Source organism: Catharus ustulatus, chromosome 2, assembly GCF_009819885.2.
Source record: "Catharus ustulatus isolate bCatUst1 chromosome 2, bCatUst1.pri.v2, whole genome shotgun sequence".
Taxonomy (NCBI): Eukaryota; Metazoa; Chordata; class Aves; order Passeriformes; family Turdidae; genus Catharus; species Catharus ustulatus.
The window spans coordinates 17,116,158-17,137,369 of record NC_046222.1 but is presented as its reverse complement, the minus strand read 5'-3'; the positions used below and the strand labels follow the sequence as shown (position 1 = coordinate 17,137,369).

Here is a 21,212-nt window from a genome sequence, read left to right as displayed (position 1 = left end):
CCAAACAATTACCTCTATTCTTTGCTCCCTCTGTGTAGATTCACATGTTGATTCAGCAACTAGAGGGAGACAACTGGCAGTCTCTTCCATCAGCTGTGGGGAATGAAGGAGCAGAGTAAGACAAGCCTCCTGGCTGAATGGTATGATATCTTGTCAGCTGTACCCTTAGGAGCAGCCAGATGGAGGTTCAGAGTGTTTCAGAATTCAGCAGAACATCCTGTGATAGCACTTAACTGAGAATCCGTCTGTCTGGAGCTTGATGTTAGTAAAACCCTTCAGCAACAGCTAACTTTTGAGGCAGCACTCAAATTGAGACTGACCTCTTCATGCATTCCTCATTGCTAGTCTCTTTGATTTTTAGGTTGCTTGGAAAAGATACAACTTTGGGCAACTTCAGTTTATAATTTTCAACTGGGAATTATGTTCCCCTTTCTGTGGTTTTTGTAAGAAGTCAGACTGTTTGTTGTCACCTAGAGGAGATAAACCAAGTCAAGACTGGAACCTCGTTTTGGGCCATCTGCAGGTGTAGCAGGTTAACATTCAGAAGTTAATAGTACCATTTCCAAGTGGTGGATTTGCATGAGTTACATCATAATGTTTTTAGTTTCCTGTTGGTATTGGGTAAAGTTGACCTCCGATTTACAAGATGGAATCCCTTGAACTTCAGTAAAATGAAAAAGCAACCTGAGAGAGCCTGAGAATTTCGGTAGTCTTGGCTTCAGACTAAGGAATTGCTATGCCTCATTTCACTGAAACCTTTTACATTCTGGTAGGCTTTTGTGTGCTTGTTATATTGTGTGTTAAACACTGAACAAGGTTTTAAGTTTTACTCACTGAGATGGAAGTAATACATCTGTTTTCTTTAAAAAAATAAGGCAATACTGTACAAAAAAAAGGACTTGAGCTGAGTCCTGTAAATGCAATTCTTATAGAAGCTAGTCTCGTGCTGTTCCTGATCCCAGCTCACTTGCCCCTAAAGAACTGATTGACACACCACTTCAAGGATTGTGACAAAGCAGATCTTTAGGTGAGGGTAACACTAGGTTACAACACTCTCTCTTTGATGTAAGTACAGTTTTTTCCTAATTACTTGCTTAGCACTTCTAATTGGAAGTGTGTTGAGGCATTTTGTACTACTTAATCTTGACTCTCTTCCATTCCTTGGTTCTGATCTTTTTTTGACACAGTAATTTGATCGTGCCCTGGTGCTCAAGAGACACGCTGACTTCTTCCCAGTCATTTAAGCATGTATTTTTATAAAGCCTCAAGTTGAGGTTTCAGCTTGTTTTCAGCAGTATCTTAAAGTGATTTGCTTTTCCAGCTAAACAAATCTGAAAATGCCACTAGATTTGTGGAACTGTGCTTGTTGCCTGTCTTGCATTGCCACTTGTGGTTGAGCTAATTCAGAAGGATAAATCAGGAAGAAAACAAGTGAGTTTTTGTAGGTGGGCATCTTTTATTACCAGATGAGTGCTGGTACAGGAGGAGGAGGACTGCAAGAATAAGCTGTCTAATGTCATCTGAAATTAAACTGACCAAACAATAACGACCTTAAGAGTGTTCCATAGGAAGTTCTGCTGACATAGCAGCTTGCTGTCAGTGAAATGGCATGTTCCTGTTGTTTTCCTCCTTTCTTGATTGGGACTCTTCTCAGCTCCTTGCCACTGGTGTGTGTGCTAAGGCCACTTATACCCATGAGCTGAATAACTTGCTGATCGAGGGGAAAAAATTCAGTTTTATACTCTTCTGAAGTTTGGCTTTGTCTTGTGGAAATAGTTGTCAGGTTGAGGAAATCAGTGACCAGAAAGTGTCAGTATGGTCACCCTGTCTTGCTGGAAGTGTGCTGTTAAGTGGGTAACAAAATGCATTGCTTTTATAATTAGACTTGTGCATGGCTGCTTCATAGAGAAAATCTAAATCTACTGTTTATTGCAGCAAATAACGAGTCTGTAAATGTGGAAAGTATCCTGTCATTCCATAGCATGAATACTTTGTTGTGTTAAGAAGATTGTCATATTATAATCCCTCAGTATCTTTTTTTTCAGTTAGTGGTAGAAACAATTCAGAGTTGATGTTGAGCAGATTGTTATTATGGTCAGTATTTGATAGCACCTAGTTCTCTGGCATTTAATGCTGCAAATGAGCCTTAGAAATCTTTTTGTTTGCTCTTTAAACTTTCTGTCAAGTTACATGAGTGGAGTCAGTGCCTTGCTGTTTCAGGTAAGATTCTTGACTTTATTGCCAAGCATGGCATTGGATCACTGCCATCAAAAATCAGTTAGTGCATAGGGACTTAGCTGAAATTGAGTCATGTTAAAGTGCTTGAGATGGCAATCTCATCAGACTGCATGTGAAACAGCAATCTTACATATGCCAAGGGAGCCAAAAGGAAAGGGAAGGCAGACCTGTAAAAATTTGGACAAATATGAAGAAAAAAGCAAGAAAACCTCATGATGCTGTGTTTATCTTGAGAAGCTGCAAAACATCTTGCTTCCTAAGTACAAAGCCTGTCCATAAGGTTTGTTGAGCATCACAGGCTTCAGTATTGTCAATGTGAGGCAGAGAAGGTCATATTTCAAGAGGAGGAGGGCTAGGCCTCATTAAAACAGTGAGTGTATGTCCTATGTGCCAGTGCTTTGGATCAGTTAAGGACCTGACTAGTGAACTCTTGTAGTGTCTTGTTCTTCAGATCCTTGTGCGTTGTGAGCCTCTAAATGTGTTATTTTGGGGGAGACATGTAGCTCCTTATGTGACTGCAGTCTGTGAGCAGAGCACTGACTCTTGGGTGGAAGTCTTTGTCAAAGAAAATACCATAAGAGCCCTGAATATCTGCATGGTAATCAGCCTGCTAGTTTGAACTATTAGCTTGATTGATCTGCAACTACAGCTAGTTAAATAATAACTGGATGGAGATTAAAGCAAGAGATACTGTTCCAAATTAAATACATAACACTGACCCTTCAGATTTAAACTATTTCTAGTACTTTAAACACTTTGGAGTGTATGTACTGTTGTATGAGCTGTATGTAAGTTAAATGATGCAAATAGGTAAGGTTTTCTTTTTTTTCCCTTTGGAGTCTGAACATGTATCAGAAGATGAGATAAATGTAAAAATGTTAAATTTGTAGTAGTGATCTGTTAGCTCTGTCTCCCTTGCTGGAGAAGGTGAAGGAAAAAGATCTAACTGATCAACGTTCTATATCTGCAAGTGTGTTTATGTCTGTAAACGCATATGGGTCCTGCTCTGTTCAGTCTGTAAATCTTGAAAATAGCATCAATGAAAAAGTTTGACTTCTGAAAACATTCATGTAATTCATGTGAGAACCCAACATTCTCATGGCACAAATGAGCTGTTGGAAGTATTCCTCGGTGGGAAAATGGTTGAGTATTGACTTTTTAAATGTACGATGGTCATCTTTATGTAGCTAAAGCCTTTAATTACTGGGAACAGAGTTGTCAAAAAATAAATAAAGAAAAGGAAGCAAAAAAGTTCATGTGTTCAGTTAACTGGGATGTTTTTCTAGTTGTTTGTTACCTTCCTCAGAAGTCTGAGCAGTTTTTGTAAGTTCACTTGTGGGGCTTTTCTGTACTACATTGCTTGGGGTTATATACAGCTCATCATTTTGTTAAAGTTTAATGTAGGTTAAATTCAGCAGATTAAACTGTTGCAAAAAGCTGATTCCTGGATGAAAGCATGTTTTTCTTTGCTTAAATTATATTACAGAAATGTATATCCTGTACATTCTGAAATGCATTTCACAAATGTAACCTGTGAGCTTATTTAGAAGGTAGAAAGCAATGGTCAAATGCCTTTTAAGGAACATTGCACCTTATGTGTAAATGTATCAATGGCAAGTCTCAAAGGAGATGAAGTTTGGGCAGAACTCTTCATGCTGGTTTGCAAATAGTTGTCTCTGTCACAGTATTGTGTTAAGAGGCATGAGGAGAATAGACAGAATGTTCTTGCATGCTTCTCATGGCAGATATTCTGTATATGAATGTTTGGGTTTTTTTACTTTTCTTGCTGTTTTTTGTCCCCTCACCAGCCCTGCTTAGTGACCGATGTATCAACAATATTGGCCTACATTTCTGGCTTGGTTTGACTCATTTGTGTAGCTTCGGGTGTTCATACTATTGATGTTAGTTGGTAGTTTTATACTGAAGATATCTATAGCTAAATCACTTTTTGGGTGACTTCATTGACTCAGAAGTGGTTTGAACAATGAAAAATCAATTGATGGGAAGCAGAAGCTTTTAACAATGGACTCATAGATAAAGGCATATAAAGAATTCTTTCCTGAACACACTGCTTGCCTTTTGTGTGAACTTGGTGAGTGATAAGGCAGCTCATGTCTCAGGTTGGATGACTTCTTCATGCTTATGAGAATGGGGCTAATAAAATTTATACTTTTGCTTCATTGGTGAGCTTCCTCAGTAACAGCTTGAGTGCTGATTTGGTAGCTGAAGAGAGAATCAGAGCATTTGAAATAGCTCTGTTAAAATCTAGCACAGGAAGAAGAAATACATTGTGGACTAAGACTTTGGTTCTTTTTCATCAGGTTAGTTTGCTCTGAGAGGATTAATGAGTGAAGTTGCTGGAACATCTCTTTGGCGAAAGAAATTGTGAACCTGTGGTATATTGAACTGTTTTGTCCTAGTAGATTTCCTTTTTTGAAAGGAGGGTTGTGTAAAATGCTGAGCTCAGAATGTAATTCTACAGTGGAAGGAAATTTAGGTATTTAACAGACATACATTGAATCCTAAGCAAGCACTAGACTATGCCTGCTCTTGAATATTTACTGTCTGAGAGAAAATCTTGTTTGAAGACACCCCACTGCACTGAAGCAGAAAGATTGCATACATATGAGGGTAGATGTCTTCATTAGGAAATAGGGTAGGAAAGTTCAAGATGAGATCTTTGAGTGACTGTCACTGTAAGCGTGGAGTGGTTTGTGGGATTTTGGTTGGGGGTTTTTTTTTAATTGTTGCTTTGCTTTTTAAGTATTTACTGGTATGGTAAGGACTAGAAGTTTCACTTACTCCTACTTATAAAATATGCAACAATAAAAATTATTTAAGGAGAAATATGTAAGTGCAGTAATTTAAGTTTTCGCTTGATGCTCTCTGTCCGTAATCAGACTGCTCAAAAGTACCATGACTTGGGGTTTTTTTGGTAAATCCAAATTCACTAAATGTTCATATCTAGTTAAATTCCCAGAAGGCTGTTACACCAGTTACACAATTGCCAGGTCATTTTTATATGAAATTGTGTATTAGTGGTGGTCTTATCTGAAAAATAATTGATCTGTGCCTGGATTTGATGTTTTTGCTTGAGATGCATTTCTGTAGTATTTCCACACTATTGTGAATGAGTTATTCAGAAAAAGCAGCAATTTTTGTCTAAGAAGGCTTACTTTGAAAACCATACAATGCAATTTTCTTGTGTAGCAACTAACAATTGCTTTGTTTTTAGGTGCCTTAGCTGGACCAGTTGTTGATCCACATGTGACAGCAGTTTGGGGGAAGAAGGTTGCACTGAAATGCATAATTGATGTAAACGAAACCATAACACAAGTTTCTTGGGAGAAGATATATGGTAAAAGTTCACAGACTATTGCTGTTCATCACCCTGAATATGGAATATCTGTTCAAGGAGATTACCAAGGAAGAGTGGCATTTAAAAACTACTCACTTACTGATGCAACAATCATCTTAAAAAATGTAAGCTTTTCTGATGCAGGAGAATATGTTTGCAAGGCAGTTACATTCCCACTTGGAAATACACAAGCATCAACAACTGTAACAGTGTTAGGTAAGTCAACTTCTTTTTGAAAGGAAAATTCTGGAAACTTACTAGTAAGTTATATTTTGCCATTTAACCCTAAGAAAATGCAAAATGTGTTTGCTGGTCTTTTGTTACAGGTGTGTTACTTTTACTAGTGTCATAGAGGAGACTTCTTTTGGGTCTTGCTTCTTTAGAACTTGTTATTTGACTGCTATTATTAAAAATAAATAACCAGTTCCTATTTAGGCATTATGCTGAAACAAATATTTTGTACTAGCACAGAGTTTTAGAGCTTTGACAGGCAATGCTGATACCAGGGACTTGTCTGTATGTGCTGGGAAGCAGCTGAGCTTGGCTTTAGCTACTGCCTTGGCTAAATTCCCTCAGTGCTGAGGTGTCACTGGTCTTCCGAAAGAGCAGGTATTTCTAAACCCTGCTGGTAACTGGTTGTCTCAGTGAATCATGGGTGATGAGATGAGAGTTCCCAGTGAGGGTCAATGCCCCATGCCTGGGAACAGTCAGATGGGACTGAGCAACCTGGTGTAGTTGAAGACCTCCCTGCTTATTGCAAGGGCACTGGACAGAATGACCTTCAAAAAGTCCCTTCTAAAGAAATTCTATGATTTTATAAATGTGATGCTAACATGACAATTTAATATCACTGCTTGGGTCTGGTGATGCAAACTGTTCTTTGCACAGTGTCAATGTAAAGCAAAGCTATCTACATGACTGCTGGGAGTTGTGGGAAGTAAGAGTCAATTTCAGTTCTTGGCTGTTTGTGGATAGTCATAATGTGAAGCTTTTGTGGACCTGGGGGTTTGTTTACACTAATTTTGTCCCTCTTGTTGAGGGCTGTGTATTGCTGTCATAAGGAACTAGTGCTGAAGTGCAAGTAACTCAGGGGTTACTACAGAGTAAAGTAAAATGATTACCCTGGAACTTGAAAGCCTGTTATTAACTTGGCCTCTCCTTACAGTAGTATTCCTCTTGTACTACTGTACTTCTGTGTCTCTTGCCAGGAGTCAAATGATATTTTCTGTAGCTGAGGTGGTTGTCAGTGACAATTTCTGTAAGCAGATGTGCTTTTTAGGATCATCTCTTGGTCTTCAGTAGCAGCTTTTCATAGTAGTAGAATATCAGTGGGATTAATCAGGTGGCTGTAGCACAGCATGTAAACTAGTTTTCACCACAAGGGGGGGCAAAATAAATGCATCAGAGCATATGGCTTAGTCCAATTTGAAACCAGTAATTTGACCAAATTCTGTGTGATGCACAAAGCATGTGATCTTATGGCTGTCTTTTTCACCTGACTTCCATCTGTACTGCAGGTGGCTGTGTCTGTGGTTATTGTAGTGGTCTTTTGACTTCAGGTTTCAGTTATTGTGCTTTACCAATAAGCAGTAGGAAGTTCTTGCTACCTCCCCTCACCTTTTCTAGTCAGTTCCTCTTTCTAAGATTTTTTTTTTTTAGGTAACGTTAGTAATTGTGTCCATTTTGCACTCATAATATCAGGAGGAACTCGGGAATGTATGTCCCATGTGCTTATTATTTTACATTTGAAAGAGTAGAAGGACCACAACTTGTTTCATTAGATAAAAGTTAAAAAAAATTGCACTTGATATAGGCAAAGAAGTATCAGTCAGGCATGCAGTGGTTCTGATCATTGCTTTTTTCATCGTTGATGCAGATGATTGCCAATTGCTGTAAGTCTCTCAGGACTTTGTATCAACCTCTAAATGGCAAAACCCAGCTGTTATTAGCAAAGATGCTTTTCAATCCTACCTACCAGCAACTTCACTTGCATGCACCACTAGGTAGCCAGCCCTCTGTTGGGCTTCAGTTCTTTGGCTTTACCAGTGTATTTTCTGTCCTTCTAGAAACTTTTTGCTACACTGATTTGTGGACTTAAAATGCTGGGGAAGTGGTGGTTTTCAGAATATGTTTCTACATTAATAACTTGTGAACTTTGCTGGCCAGCAATTCCAAGCTCATCAGAATCTTATACAATAGCTGTAATTTAAATCTTGGTGTAACTTAAAATCATCTTCAGTGATGTATTGACTGCCTTTTCCCGCTGGTCTAAAAAATTCTCCCTTAAATAAGGAAAAAAGTTTGTGTGCTAAGGCTGTTTCCAGTTGAAGCAAGATTGCCTTTTTTCCTAGTCCCTGTCTGTTCTTACTTAGCAAAGAATTAGTTTCCTTCCTTATGTGTAGTGGACATACTTAATCATGTAGTAGATGCTTTTACACTGTAAAGTGGAGACACTGAAGACAAAAGGAAGTAAAATAACTACAAGATAAAGTGCCCCGTGTTTTGCCACAGTGCACAGATCACTTAAGACCGTATCTAAAACCTCTTATGGGCCCCAAGTTTAACAAACTTGCTGTGTTTGGTGACTTTGCCCACTGCCAGTTGGCTTTGTTTAGTGCTTCATGTTGTCTTAAGGAAATGCACTGTAAAAGGAGAGGTTAAGAGTGTGGAAATATGAAAAGGCTTTTAGGGTCAAACAGATATTTTGAACTTTTCTAAAATTTAGGTTTGTCAAACTTACCTTGTTAAACTTGTGCAAAAAATGGCAAATTATTTTTGTGTCAAGCTGTTGGTTTCCCCAAGATGCTGACCAAATGAGGCAAACTGGTGTCTCAGGGCAGAAGAAGTGTCCCCAGGGTAGCTTGCATAGCTGACATAATTTTTGTTACTACCTTGAGTACTGTCCATGACTACTTTAAATACTTGGTTTGGGTTTGACTCTGTCTTGCTAAGTTGGAGTTCTCATCATGGGTATTGATAAGTAGGTCTTGTTCCTCTGCAGCCTAGCTCTCAGCAATGCTGCAAGTGAGGAATGAGGTGTACAGAGGAGTGTCAAAGGTACAAGTGTGTCACCATGAATTCATCCCAGACACTCTAATGCAGAAAATGTTCCAATTAGGAATTAAACGATGATGGATGTCAGGCAGTATGGATACTGGATGCTCTCAGATAATTCTGATTAAGTAACAGTAGTTGAGAAGTGCTGCTTGATGAGATGTACATGTTCTTCTTAAGTACTACAGAATACTGTGGGCCAATAACATGTATCAAGTAGATGGCAAATTAGTGAGCTGACTGGCCTTAAGACAAACAAGCAAACCCCTCCAAAAGCTACTAAAACAAGAAAACCTTAATAAGTTAATAGTTAAGCAATATTTAGCCAACAGGATAAAGATGAAGCTTCTGGTTTTGAGGTGAAAGAAAATAAACTTTAAATACTGTTTTGGAAAGAAGTTAGTCAAGTGCATGTCAGTTGTGATGAAGGGGGTCACAATTCCCAGTGTCATGCTATTGCCAAAGAATGAGTGAATTTATTGTCAGGAGGAAATAATCCTGTTTGTGTTGTAATCATGCCAACTTCATCCAGACCTTCTGTGCCCAGTGTGCACAGAAAAATAGTTTTAAGACTAACAGAAGCAATTGAAAAAGGCTTATGAAGCACATGAAAACCAAGAAGTTGCTTTTTGGCCTCAAATCTTAATGCAGTAGGATTTAAGGCTCTTGTCTGGATGCTGTATTATGTTCTTTTTCTGTAAAGAGGTGTAAGGACTTGAGCAGTGAGATTTCTGATATGTCAATGTTGAATGTAAGGTGAAGGTAGAAAAAGCTGGGTTAAATTAGGTGGTGGTGATGAGTCAGTAAAAGGAATTTGCCACAGATTGGCAAATTAGTTGAGACATTTTGAACTGCACATCTAGCTTCCATGCTTCAGCCATCCTGTCTTTAATATTCAAGTATAATTCATGCCATAATATTGCTTTAGATGGAACTCTTGCTCTGTGGAAGTAGGTCCTGCTTTTGGATCTTGGGGGATTGGTGTCTTCCACGCCAAGCATTGTCCTCATCATCTTTTTCATTTCGCCTGAATAGAGCACAGTGTTCCTACTGAGTGGGTGTAGCAGCTTCTCTCATGCTCTCCCAGCTGCCTCTTGGGTCTTCCACCACTGCTGTGAGCAGAGGAAGTGAAAATCACATTCATGTGATGCACTGAATGGTACTGGGATAAGAGATCTGCATATAGAAATCATACTTTCAAAAAACAAAAAATTGCCACCAAAAATTCCAAAGGCCATACTTTGAGTAATCTCTTTTCCAAATTGAAAATGGTAAAAATGTTTCACACTGAGGCATGGGATGCCATGGCCCCTTGTAATTACGGTCTCATTCACCACATACTACTTAATCCATAACTGAAATAGCTAGAAAGGCTGTAGAATAAGTAGCTGGGCATCTGCTGATTTTGTTTTAGTTGCTGGGACAAACTAGTGCAGAATGATACACTCTAGAAATAAGTATCCTAATAGCAGTTGCTTTCTATTTTTCAGTAAGTGGCTATTTAGTTATCTTGCAGTTGATGTGTAGTACAAGAATCACAATTTATGGGAAGATATGACAGTAAAAGCCTAAATATTTGTGATGTATTAAACTAAAGCTTGGAAAGGCATAGAACTGGGAATAAGTATATTTTATGATGCTGAGTAGTTTTGAATAGTTCACCTTTTTGTCTAGTTGACAGTGTAAAACAAAGTGTTGCACAATGAACTCAAACTGACAAATGTCTGGTATCACTTGAGAAAGTAGGTTTCTAAAATTAGTCTATTGTGCTTTCTGGCTACTTCAAGACTTCTTTTTCTAAAAGTACAGTACTGAGTAGTCTGCTTTGGGTCTGGACATCTCTACAACTTAGTTAAGAGTTCTTGTTTACTGAAGTGTCCCTTCACAAAGAGGTGGAGGAAAAATTGTGCAGATACTTTTTTTAAAGAGAAAAATCAAAGGAATGGAACATACCAAGCTTTTATTTCCAGCTGTAATTATTGGAATCTACAGTTTTGTCATGAAATGCTAATGATAGCTGCTAATTTAATTGATTTTACTGTTACAGAGATCTTGGGAAGGGAGGACTGCAGCAAAAATTAGAATTTTAATGCATGCAAAATCCTAAATATAAATTTGGGTGTTTACTTCTGCATTTTAGTAATGCTACAGAAGCTGTTGAACTCTCTACCAGCGGTTTGGGGAGAACAAGGCAGTATGTTCATCAGAAAAACCAGATAGTGGGTCAAGTAACAAAGCTCTGTAATGTCAAGTTCCCCGTGCTAGGTTTTGAAGGCTTTTTTTGCAGATGAGACTGTGCTTATGCATATGTTCAGATATCCAGGCTTACTGCAGAAAGTCGTAACTGTTGCTGGAGAACAAGGAATCAGATTTTGAAAGAAGTTGTATTAGAAATCTTGCAGATCTAGAAGACTGAGTGTGCAACTTGGCAGAAAAAAGCTGCTATCGGTTTATTTTCAGTAGGGTTACTAACAAATCTCAGAGGGTAGGCATTCAGAGAAACAAAGTAGAAAATAATTTGCTCTCAGTATCTGCCCAAACAATCTTCAGTTTCATAACAACTTATATTCTTCAAGAGCTTCTAAGCATAGAACAGAAAACACGCATTTTTATAAGGTTATGCATTTAATAGTTGCCTTTTCCTTTAGTGTAATTGAGCAAATAATAAAGCAACTTGTTCAGACATGAACAGTGTTAGACTGAGCAGAAAACAGTCAAAAACTGATCCTGGCACAGAATGGGCTGAAGCTGAAAATATTTGTTACCCAGTATCTTTGGAAGGTATGGGCAGTTGGAGAACTTGCCAGGTACAGTGAACTTTGCTCTATTCTGTTACAAGAGGTGTCTGTGGGTCAGCTTCATTTTATTGGAAAGAAATTCCATGAACTAACTTTTCACCTGATACTGAAAGGCACAGAATTTGCAAGACTTGTCTCTGCTTTGTGATTAGTGAGGGCTGATCCACTGAGGTGGATTCTGAAGCATGGTGAGTAGCAATGACATTCCTTCAGAGGACTCCAGTAGGCAGATTAGAGCAAAAGACCAGGACTGTGGAATGGGTTGGTACACTACTGCAAACCTGTCCCTAAGAGAGCTGGTGACACAACTGGGCCATTCTAAAACAGCCCAGCCACAGTTTGTATCTGAAGCACCAGATAGTGTTTCTGACTTGGGCTGCAGCTGGCGGGTGACTTGTGCAGGGCCGGAAGAGATTTGCTAAAGCAGAAGGAAATTTTTTGGAAGTTTTTCAGTCTGTGACACTCAGCAATAAACTTGTGCATGAGGAACACAACTTCCTTGTAGAAAGAAGTGTGTTCCCCAAGTTTTTAAAATTTTGGGGTGAGCAGTGGCTTTACAAAGAGGTCACATCCTTCCATGTGCAGATTTCTTTAGTCTTAATATTGAGTTTGATTTGTTTTTTTAACTTTTGTGGGGATTCATACACAAGTGTGTATATCTGTAGGCAAAATTTTATTTATATATAAAGCAATAAATTTTATTTTGTTTTGTAATTGAAATTTTATTTATATGTAGATTACTTTGTATATAAAACTCATGAATTTTATATACAATTGCATAATTGTGTGTACATGTTAGACCCTTTATACAATGTTTGGTGTGTGTGCATATCTTACAAAGACGCAGCATGGAAGTTATTTGTATCATAGTGATCAAGAAGAGCTTAAACTCTTGATGTTGGGGTGTTCAAACACTGAAGTAGCTTTCAAGTGACACAAGCTGACAGTATAGATTAATTATTGAAAATGCAACAGAATCTAAGCTTTTTGAAAAAAGACTGCAGTGTAGTTTCAACCTAATGCCTTAAGCTCTGTTGTCAGACACTGCAACTGGAGCACTGCAGTGGTTGCTTTGGACCTAACCACTCTGGAATTCCCTGTCAGTGCATTAAAAGTAGTGAATGAACAGCACTGAACTTGAATGAGTGGGCAAAGGGAGATACTGGACAAAGCCTTGTAGAGCTATCATCTCTTGAGATATGCATGGTCTTATATCTGGGATATCTGATTAACATGAGCGTTTGCAAATGTCTAGCTTGTAACAAGTTACACTTCCAAAGAAGTGGAGTTCTTGTTTAAATCTCCTTTTTTTTTTTTCCCCCTCCGTAGTTGAACCTGTTGTGAGCTTAACAAAAGGACCAAACCCTCTAATAGATGGTGCAAATAGGACAATAGCAGCCACTTGTACAGCAGCCACTGGAAAACCTGCTGCACAGATTGACTGGGAAGGAGGTCTTGGTGAAATGGAATCCACTTCTACTTTGTTTCCAAATGAAACAGTGACAGTTGTGAGCCACTATGTGATTGTCCCTACACGATTTGCAAGAGGAAGACACATAACCTGCGTGGTGAGGCACCCTGCCTTTGAAAAGGAGATACGATACCCTTACGTGTTGGACATACAGTGTAAGTATTCTGTGAGGCAATTACTCCTGGTATGTATCTTGCAACCTCCCCCTTAATCAGAGTATACTTCCACGGGAGGGAAATGAGCACTTTCTGCTTCAGGGAAAATACAGGGGACGGAAACTGTATAAAAAAGCTGTGATCAGAGGCAGGTCAGGCAGGAGTAAAAGCCTATGGTCTCTGTAGTGAAAATAAAGTCATGAAGTTAGAATGCTGTTGCATTTCTACTGTTTTGGATATTGGGTGAACATGAGGGTTGATCCATAATCTGTTTATAGTGTCTTAAAATTTCAGCAGTATTAAAAAAAGAATGTTAATGAAGATTCATGTTTGAGATGCTAAGTTGAAAATAGGTCTTCTGGTAGTCAATAAGTTATTTTCAGATTATTCACCAAGCTTTGTCCACTCTAGCTAGCATAAGGAAACAAGAACATAATACATACATGCCTAGCATTTGTTATTCAGCTTCTGATTGCTCGTATAATTCAAAGCTATACTGGGCTTCTTTAAAACATGTATGGCTTTTAAAAGATGTGAATGCAAAGCAAGGAGGTTTACAATGTTGCTTAGTTAAAACCAGTTAACAAATAAGCTTTAGGCATGTGGTCCCTTTTTGTCAAACAGTGCATATGTGAACAAAACCAGCTATTTTTGTGTGGTTCCTGTCTTTGCTGTGTGCTGCTTTAAAGTTCCTAAATCACAGAAGTCTGTCAGTTCAAGCAGAACAAATGTAGGAGCTGAAAAAAGTAGACTTGGCTGTTTTGATTTAACTAGAATTTGGTTTTGGTTTTGTTCTGTTTGGTAAAGAATCACTTATTTTGGCGTAAAATAGTGATTAGCATTGCTTTTTTTATTGATCTTGAATTGAAGTTCTAGATTGGATGGCCATTGATACAGCAATAAAAATAAATAGGATTTGTATTGTCTCAAACAGTGAATAGAAGAATTGCTTCCTATTGAAAATTCAGTGAGGATGCAAGTTAGTCGTAGTATTTTCATCTGAGATTAGTGTTAATGCATATTTCAGAATTTCTAATGAAGTTTAGTAAGGCACACAGCAGCAAGTGAGAAGCACTGTGTGCTCTGCAGTCTTCCCTGACACTTACTAGCTTTTGCAACTGTTTGTCTCATCTCCAGAGCTTATCCCAAATCATACTGGTTCCTTGGCTTTTGAATATTTTTCCAAGGCCTCTCTAAAATCACCTCCTGGCTTTTTAGAGCCATAACATAATTCCACATTTTGATGCCAATAGATAATTTAATCTTTATAGTTGGCATCTGTGAGCATTTTGGTGACTTCCTAATTACCTGTTTTCTCCCAAGGTTGTTTCTGATCCTTTGCTGTATCTTTTTAGTGAGAAGTAGTCCTAAGTTACCATTCCTCACTTCCCACAGACATGAAACTGATACTTTCTTTTTTGAGGTCCTCTCACTTCCTCACGGTGCTATGTGGCTACTGAAAACATACTGGGAAAGTTGCACCAATTAAAACAATTTGTTCACTGGTTCATATTAATGTTGTAGCTTGGAACTGTATCATGTCTGTATATTTTGGTGGTGGCTTTTAAATTAATAGCAAAAAGGCCACCAACAACTAAAGCACACATTCCCCTCAAAAAAGAAAAAAGTACTCTTCTGTTCTATAGATCTTACACACAATTTACACTTTTAATTGTGATTGTTCATAGATTAAATTTTTTTTGTCAGATGCCCCAGAAGTTTCAGTCACTGGCTATGATGGAAACTGGTTCATTGGAAGAGGAAATGTTCAGCTCAAATGTAATGCTGATGCAAATCCATTACCTATGGAATTTATGTGGACCAGGTAAATATTTATGAAAAGGGGCTTGCCACATGATTCAATCATGTGGCTTGGTATAATCAATTTGCTTACAGTAAATGCATGTTTTGAAAACAAAGACTATATGACTTGTATTGGTTGTAATGGTTTTATCCAGCTTTTTAAAAGGAGAATACAAGATGTGTGTTTGTGGATACAGGTGAGTGGATATCTTGTAAATTTGTGCCTAAACAGTTTGTCATTACTCTCAGGGTAAAGTCTCTTTAGTTGCTCAAGGCAGACTAAGCTCTGTGTGTTGCAGCATGTAGAGCAAAGACCAATAAATCTAGTAAGGATCCAGCTGTTATTTACATATGCCTCTAATGAAAAAATTAAAAGCTTACATAGCATCCAAATTTCATGAATCTGCAGACTGCCATCCCCATCTCAGGCTTAGCTCAAAATCACTGTGATGAGAAATTTCAGCACATAAGAATTCCTATGTTTAAAAAAAGCCCCTAACTGCAGTACCATTTGCTTCTTCAGATGCACTGGGTTCTCACTTCTCTCATTTGAATTTGAAACATATGTAAGAACTAATCAATACTACCACTTTTCACAATTCTAGAAGAAATAAACCTATTTTTATACCTTTAAAGCCACTCAGACTTGAGATCACAGGTAGATTTCCTAAACTTAAAATGGAACCAACTTTTACAGGAAATCCAAATTTTCCGCAATAAACCTGGTGTGCCTTTCTGAGCAACAACATAACCCATCTAAAAAGCTGTAGTACTGGTGAATGAGGAGCTTCATGTGTAGGGAGGTGGAAATCCATGTAAAAGAAGAGTAGCTTGAGCTTGGAGAAATAAGAAGTACAGTGTTGAACTGTGTGCTGTTTGTCTGGTATCAGAGTACAATAGATTGTAGAACTACCTTGCCAACCAGTTGTATCTCTTGGAATCCAAGATGACATTGTATTTACTTGGGATATAGTGGTATTTTCATGGTTAGTAATATTTTAAGTGTTGCCTGTATGAGAATTTTATTAGAATAGAGCTTTCAAACCAGTTGACCAGTTTTACAATGTTTCTTTAAATTAAGATTTCTGGTACCATGAATTATGAAATATGTACCTGATGACTTTTATCAGCTTTATGTGGCTGAAGCAAGCAATCTTCAGAAAATGTGCTTCATTTAGTGCTAACTGTGAAGTGTTTGTTTATTTTGAATACCTGTTTTAAAGTGATGGGTGTCTTTTTGTTCAATATTAGTTTAAAATCATGCTTGCTAAATGCTTTCAAGATATTGTCATCTAGTGATCTATTGAATATTGATTTAGGCCTGCTTAGCTGTTAATAGATACTTACATAAATCAAAATGGAATTCAATGGCATGAAATTCCACAGGTGTTTAACAGGCAGTTGGCAGCCCTGTTAGAGTGGCTCCATGGTCTTTGCCCTTTCCCCTTTTTTCTCCTGTGTTTACACAATTGTCTGCAATCTCAGGCAGAACTGTACAGGGAAGTGGTAGACTCAGAAAAGTCGGTTGACAATTTTTTTTTTAAACTATTGTTTCCCCAAATGTATCACTGAGTACCACATTCCATTTCAGTGCTGTAATTTAGACAGAAAAGTGATGGGAGATGAGAAAAGGCAGCTCAGGAGAGGAGAAACTGCTTGAAGGCTTGTTCAGAAGTTCTAGTTAAAATGTCCTCTAAATTAAGCATGTATGGACAGAAATACTTACTGGATGCAAATGAACAGGCAGCTTCTTAAACTGTTTGTTAGTTTTCAGAGCTTCAGTTGTCTTGTTTCCCCTCCAAGTTCTTTTGGTATACTGTTTTCTTAGCTGTAGTAGTGATGATTTTAGAAAACTTGCTAGTTCTAGCAGATCTGACATTTAAAGGATTTGGACCAGAAATGAAATACTAAATAAACCTTCAGGTGTATACTGAGAATATTGAAGGAAAGCCCACTGGAAGTGTCAGAGCACAGTGAAAGATTCATTCTCTAGATTATTGGCAGTATTATTTTAAAGTACTTCTGTTTAAACTAGTTGTAAATGTACACATTTGAAATAAAACTGTTCTTTTAGGTTGGATGGCCAATGGCCTGAAGGATTGTTGGCTGTTAACAATACTCTGCAGTTCAGCAGCCCTTTGACTTACAACTACACCGGGACTTACATCTGTAAGGTGACTAATGCCCTTGGTCAGAGAAGTGATCAGAAGACTATCTACATACTAGGTAAGTCTCACTTCTTAGCAAAGACAGTGTTAACTTGCAAGTTTTTTTAGTCAGTGATTGAATTAGCAAACTGAAGAGCAAGTTGTTGCATGAAATATATAATTTTCTGTGTGAAAAGCTGTTGAAAGTGTGGATTTAAAAGCTGAAGCACAATTTGGGATTAAACTAACTCTTGAATAGCAACATATAGTGGAAATTCTTACGGTTGAGGTGCTTCTGAGGTGATTATTTTCTCTCAGTAGTTAAACTAACATTTTTTTTGCGGTGTTATCCTGTGTTTGACAAGACATATTGACTGCAATAACCAGTACCTTGTCTGTAATAAATTAAAAAAACCGATGATGGTGGGAGGGAGCAACTACATTTAGAAAAGCTAAAGATGCTCTGTTCTAAGGAAGTTAGGGTTATGTTCTGAATGTGCATTTTACACCAGTTACTTGTGTCACTTTCTTGGAGTGCAGATACCCAGTAATCATCAAGTTAAATACCTCATGCAGAACTCTTGCTGATCTTAGTACCATATAGGGAATTTGTGTATCTGTGTAGCACTACTGCTGTTGGAACACTCATCCTCATATCATTAACACAATGTAATTAATGTTTTACTCTGGCACCTTTTCTGTGAAAGAGCAGCATGACTTACAGAAAGTGTGAATACTTCTGTACAAGTGTGGATAAACTGTTCAGATTTCCATAAAGGATTAAGTAAATTAGGTTAAACTCTATCTTGATGAATAAATGCTAGTATTATAGGGTTTTTTAAGGAAGGTAGTAGACACGAAAATTAAAACTTAATTCTGTTGTATTGTGTTGCTGCTTTTTGTCAGTTCTTGACTTTAGTCATTTCATTAAGCCAATTGTCAGAGCACATGTTGGCCTGTTAGAGGATGCAGAGATGATGGATATAAACATAGATGACTTTGTTAAAACTCCCTATGAACACTTAAGAGTTAAAATGAGAACAAGAATTTAAGACTAAAACTTTAAGTACAAGATGTTTGAAACCACATCAGTCAGAATTCTCTTTTGACAGTTGTCTGCATCTTTAGAATGAATGATAATGTTGCAGTCAGTGATATAACTACACTGTAGGTCACTCTGAAAAGTCAATAAGTTCTAATTAACTCTCTAGTCAATGAGCTAGTTAATTGGAAACTTATAAATAATTTGAGACAGTTGAATTACTTGTAAACTACTTAATAGCTAAAATTTTATATCATTTAAGACTTCAAGTGTTGCCAGTTGTTATGAAAGTTATTTCTGAGAGAGTTACTTTTGAATGTTTTACATGGTTCTAATGCTGCTTCTATGGAGAAGACTTCATGGTCACATAGCAGTCTCAAAACAATTACAAAAACTGGCATGTTGTAAGAAGTATAAATTCAAAAAATTTGAATTATCATTAAATAGGGTGAAATATTTGACTAGAATGTAACTTCCAAATACATTAGCTCAAAAAAAAAGAAAAAAAAGGCAGTTTATAGCTGTGTTCTCAGTCCCATTCTGAGTGAAGTTTTTGTAAGTCCGCTATTATTCAAGTTGTCAGTTCTGTGAATATCATGTGCTGTAAATAGACCTCATGCTTCTTACAATGACTGTCATGCATGAAAATTCAAGACTTTCTTTCAAATTCCATTTTCAACTAACAGACTAAAACAGACCAACCAGGAAATCATAGATATTTCCTAAAATGAATCAAGCTTTTGAAAAGCAGTATGGGCATACAGGCTGGCTGGGCAGTGGTGATGGTTTACATTCTAGCCTAATGCAAATGTTACAGAGTTTAAAGCAGCTCAGTGCAGAGATAGTTAAGCTGCTGCAGTTGGCCCTTGCTGTGTACTGATGGACACTGATTATATGTGCTGCTTTTGGGCTGTGCTCAGCAACTTTGTTGTACTGTAGCAATTTCACTGCAATTAGCAAACCTTAGCTGTTTTCTGGGAGCCACAAAACTGAGCCTCACAGAGCAGGATCATACGGGGTCATGGTTCTGCCTGTTAGGTGCACCAGTAATAATAAAGGTTTTAGGTGACAGTAAATTTCAGTCTTTTAAAGTGTTATGTTGCTCATGCTGACAACATGATTAAGAGCACTGTGTATAAACTTTTTGTATGTAGGAGACTTGATAAAGATGGGAGAGGTGAAGCAATTATTAGTGTAACACCTTTACTGTTTTCAGAAACCAATAGTAAGCACATTTTATTGTAACTCTTAATAACTTCAGAGTGATTGGTTCTTTAAATAACTGAAATGCCCTTAAATGATGCAGGATGGGCAAATGATTCATAATCAATCCACTTACCACTTTAATATGACTTCACTCACCAAGTATCTATTAATGATAAACATGGCAGTGATGTACTGTGGAGCAATAAGCTAAAATAATCAATTAGCTCTTTTTTCTCTATTTTCTTAGTCACTGTATAAAACTTGGCATAAAATGTGAAGTTAAGCTTGGAAGCTAACAGACAAAACTGTATAATCATACCATCTTTCAAATTTTAATTATGAAACTGTCAAAAAGGATTTATGAAGTTAATGTTTCTGAACAGTCACCATGCTTGTAGTTGTTAAGCTTTTTAACTGCAAAAAAAAACCCCACCTATTAAGTTGAAATGTGTTGTAAGTTTGGAAAGTGAGCTGAACAAAAAATTGGTTTTGGTCCTGATACTCATTGTTTAAAAAGTCAAAGCTATATTTTAATAAGTCCTGTTGTGCTCTTAAACTTGGTTAATATTCTTAAAGTGAAATAAATGAAATGAAAGAAGTAGTTGACAGCAGCTAAATGGTGAATTCAGCTTTCAGTTTCAGAAGATTCTACATTTTTATAGGACTAGAGAAATACTCAAATCGTGTTTGAAGCCTGATTCTCCTTTTTACATTGCTTTTAAGGGACAGCTACCTTTGCTATGTTTATTAATTCAATGGTGTAAAGTTAAACGTTTTCTATAGCTGTCCAGCAAAAGCAAGTCATGCTCCTCGTGGAGTTCAAGTATTGAAGCAACAGTTTTCCAAAACAAGCTGTCAGCTTGATATATAAAGCACTTCCTCATACAATATTGATTTACTCACTTTTCTTACACAAGGAATTGAACTTTGTTTTCTTGGCTTGGTGTTCCTTCACCTTCATGCTGTTTACTGAGACTTTCCCTTTCTCCCCTTGCAAGGGAGAAGTGACCTGTGAAACTTGCATTAAGGTAGGAACATACTTCCTCTGACCTGACAGCCTTTGGAAGAGGTGACTTTTGTAAAAGGTAAAGCCAGCCTTTGCTGGGCAGCAATCCTAGGAAGGTGGTGTTTGTAAGTACGGGGTCACCTTCTTGTAGAGTGGACATTGTGAGGATTAACATAGCCAAGACTGATCATTTGGTTTTAGTTTTTGCTGCTTCATATACAAACCTCTGTTCTGAGAGTGCCTTGTGAATACAGGCACTCTTTTATTTTCTAAATTACACATTGGAAGGGATGTTGACAAACTACTCTTGAGCCAAGGGCTTTTGTTCCCTGGTCTAGCAGGCTTTGGATTTTCAGTGGTTTTTCTGAATATTCTTCCATGCCAGTGGTTACGTAAATAGTAAGTTTCTCTTGTGTCCCCCCCAAAAAAATCAAAATCTTTCATTTGATGCATGAAAATCCCAGCTAGAAACCACAAAAGCCCAGTGAACTTTGAAAGTGAATGATTGATGAGAGAAATTGTTGGTACCAATCTTAGTATTATGCTGCCAAAATAGAGGTGGGGGAGCACACACTGAAAATAATCCTCAGGAAAATGTATAGCTCCAGTGTGGAACCTTTGTAGGCAAGACACTGTGGGGAGACTAATGCAGTGTCTTCATCAATTACTTGACATGAGAGTAGTGATGGTTGGACACAGAAAGAATGATAAATTTCCAAATCATTTACTTTCAGACAGTCAGAGTCTTCTTCCTGAAGCTGACTTTCCCTGCTGTCATAAAGGAGTTGCTGCATAAGCTTTTCAGCAGTTGAAAGAGCCAGTTTTTAAGACCTAACTGCACAGAATAATTTAATTTTTAAGTACTTAACATCTGAGGATAATTTAACAAGAACAGCAACAGTAGTATGAATGTATCTCTGCAAAAGTAATACAT

General features: G+C 37.5%; 1 protein-coding gene across 2 annotated transcripts in view; it reads left to right on the top strand.

Moving 5' to 3' along the window:
• The window catches only part of NECTIN3 (nectin cell adhesion molecule 3), a 60,631-nt gene that overhangs the window by 17,812 nt on the left and 21,607 nt on the right, over window positions 1–21,212 (top strand). For both annotated transcript variants that reach the window (XM_033051928.1, XM_033051927.1), the window contains exons 2-5: window positions 5,474–5,812; window positions 12,778–13,074; window positions 14,782–14,899; window positions 16,952–17,103. In XM_033051928.1, coding sequence (XP_032907819.1) covers window positions 5,474–5,812; window positions 12,778–13,074; window positions 14,782–14,899; window positions 16,952–17,103 — 906 coding nt within the window. The remainder of the gene's footprint in view (window positions 1–5,473; window positions 5,813–12,777; window positions 13,075–14,781; window positions 14,900–16,951; window positions 17,104–21,212) is intronic.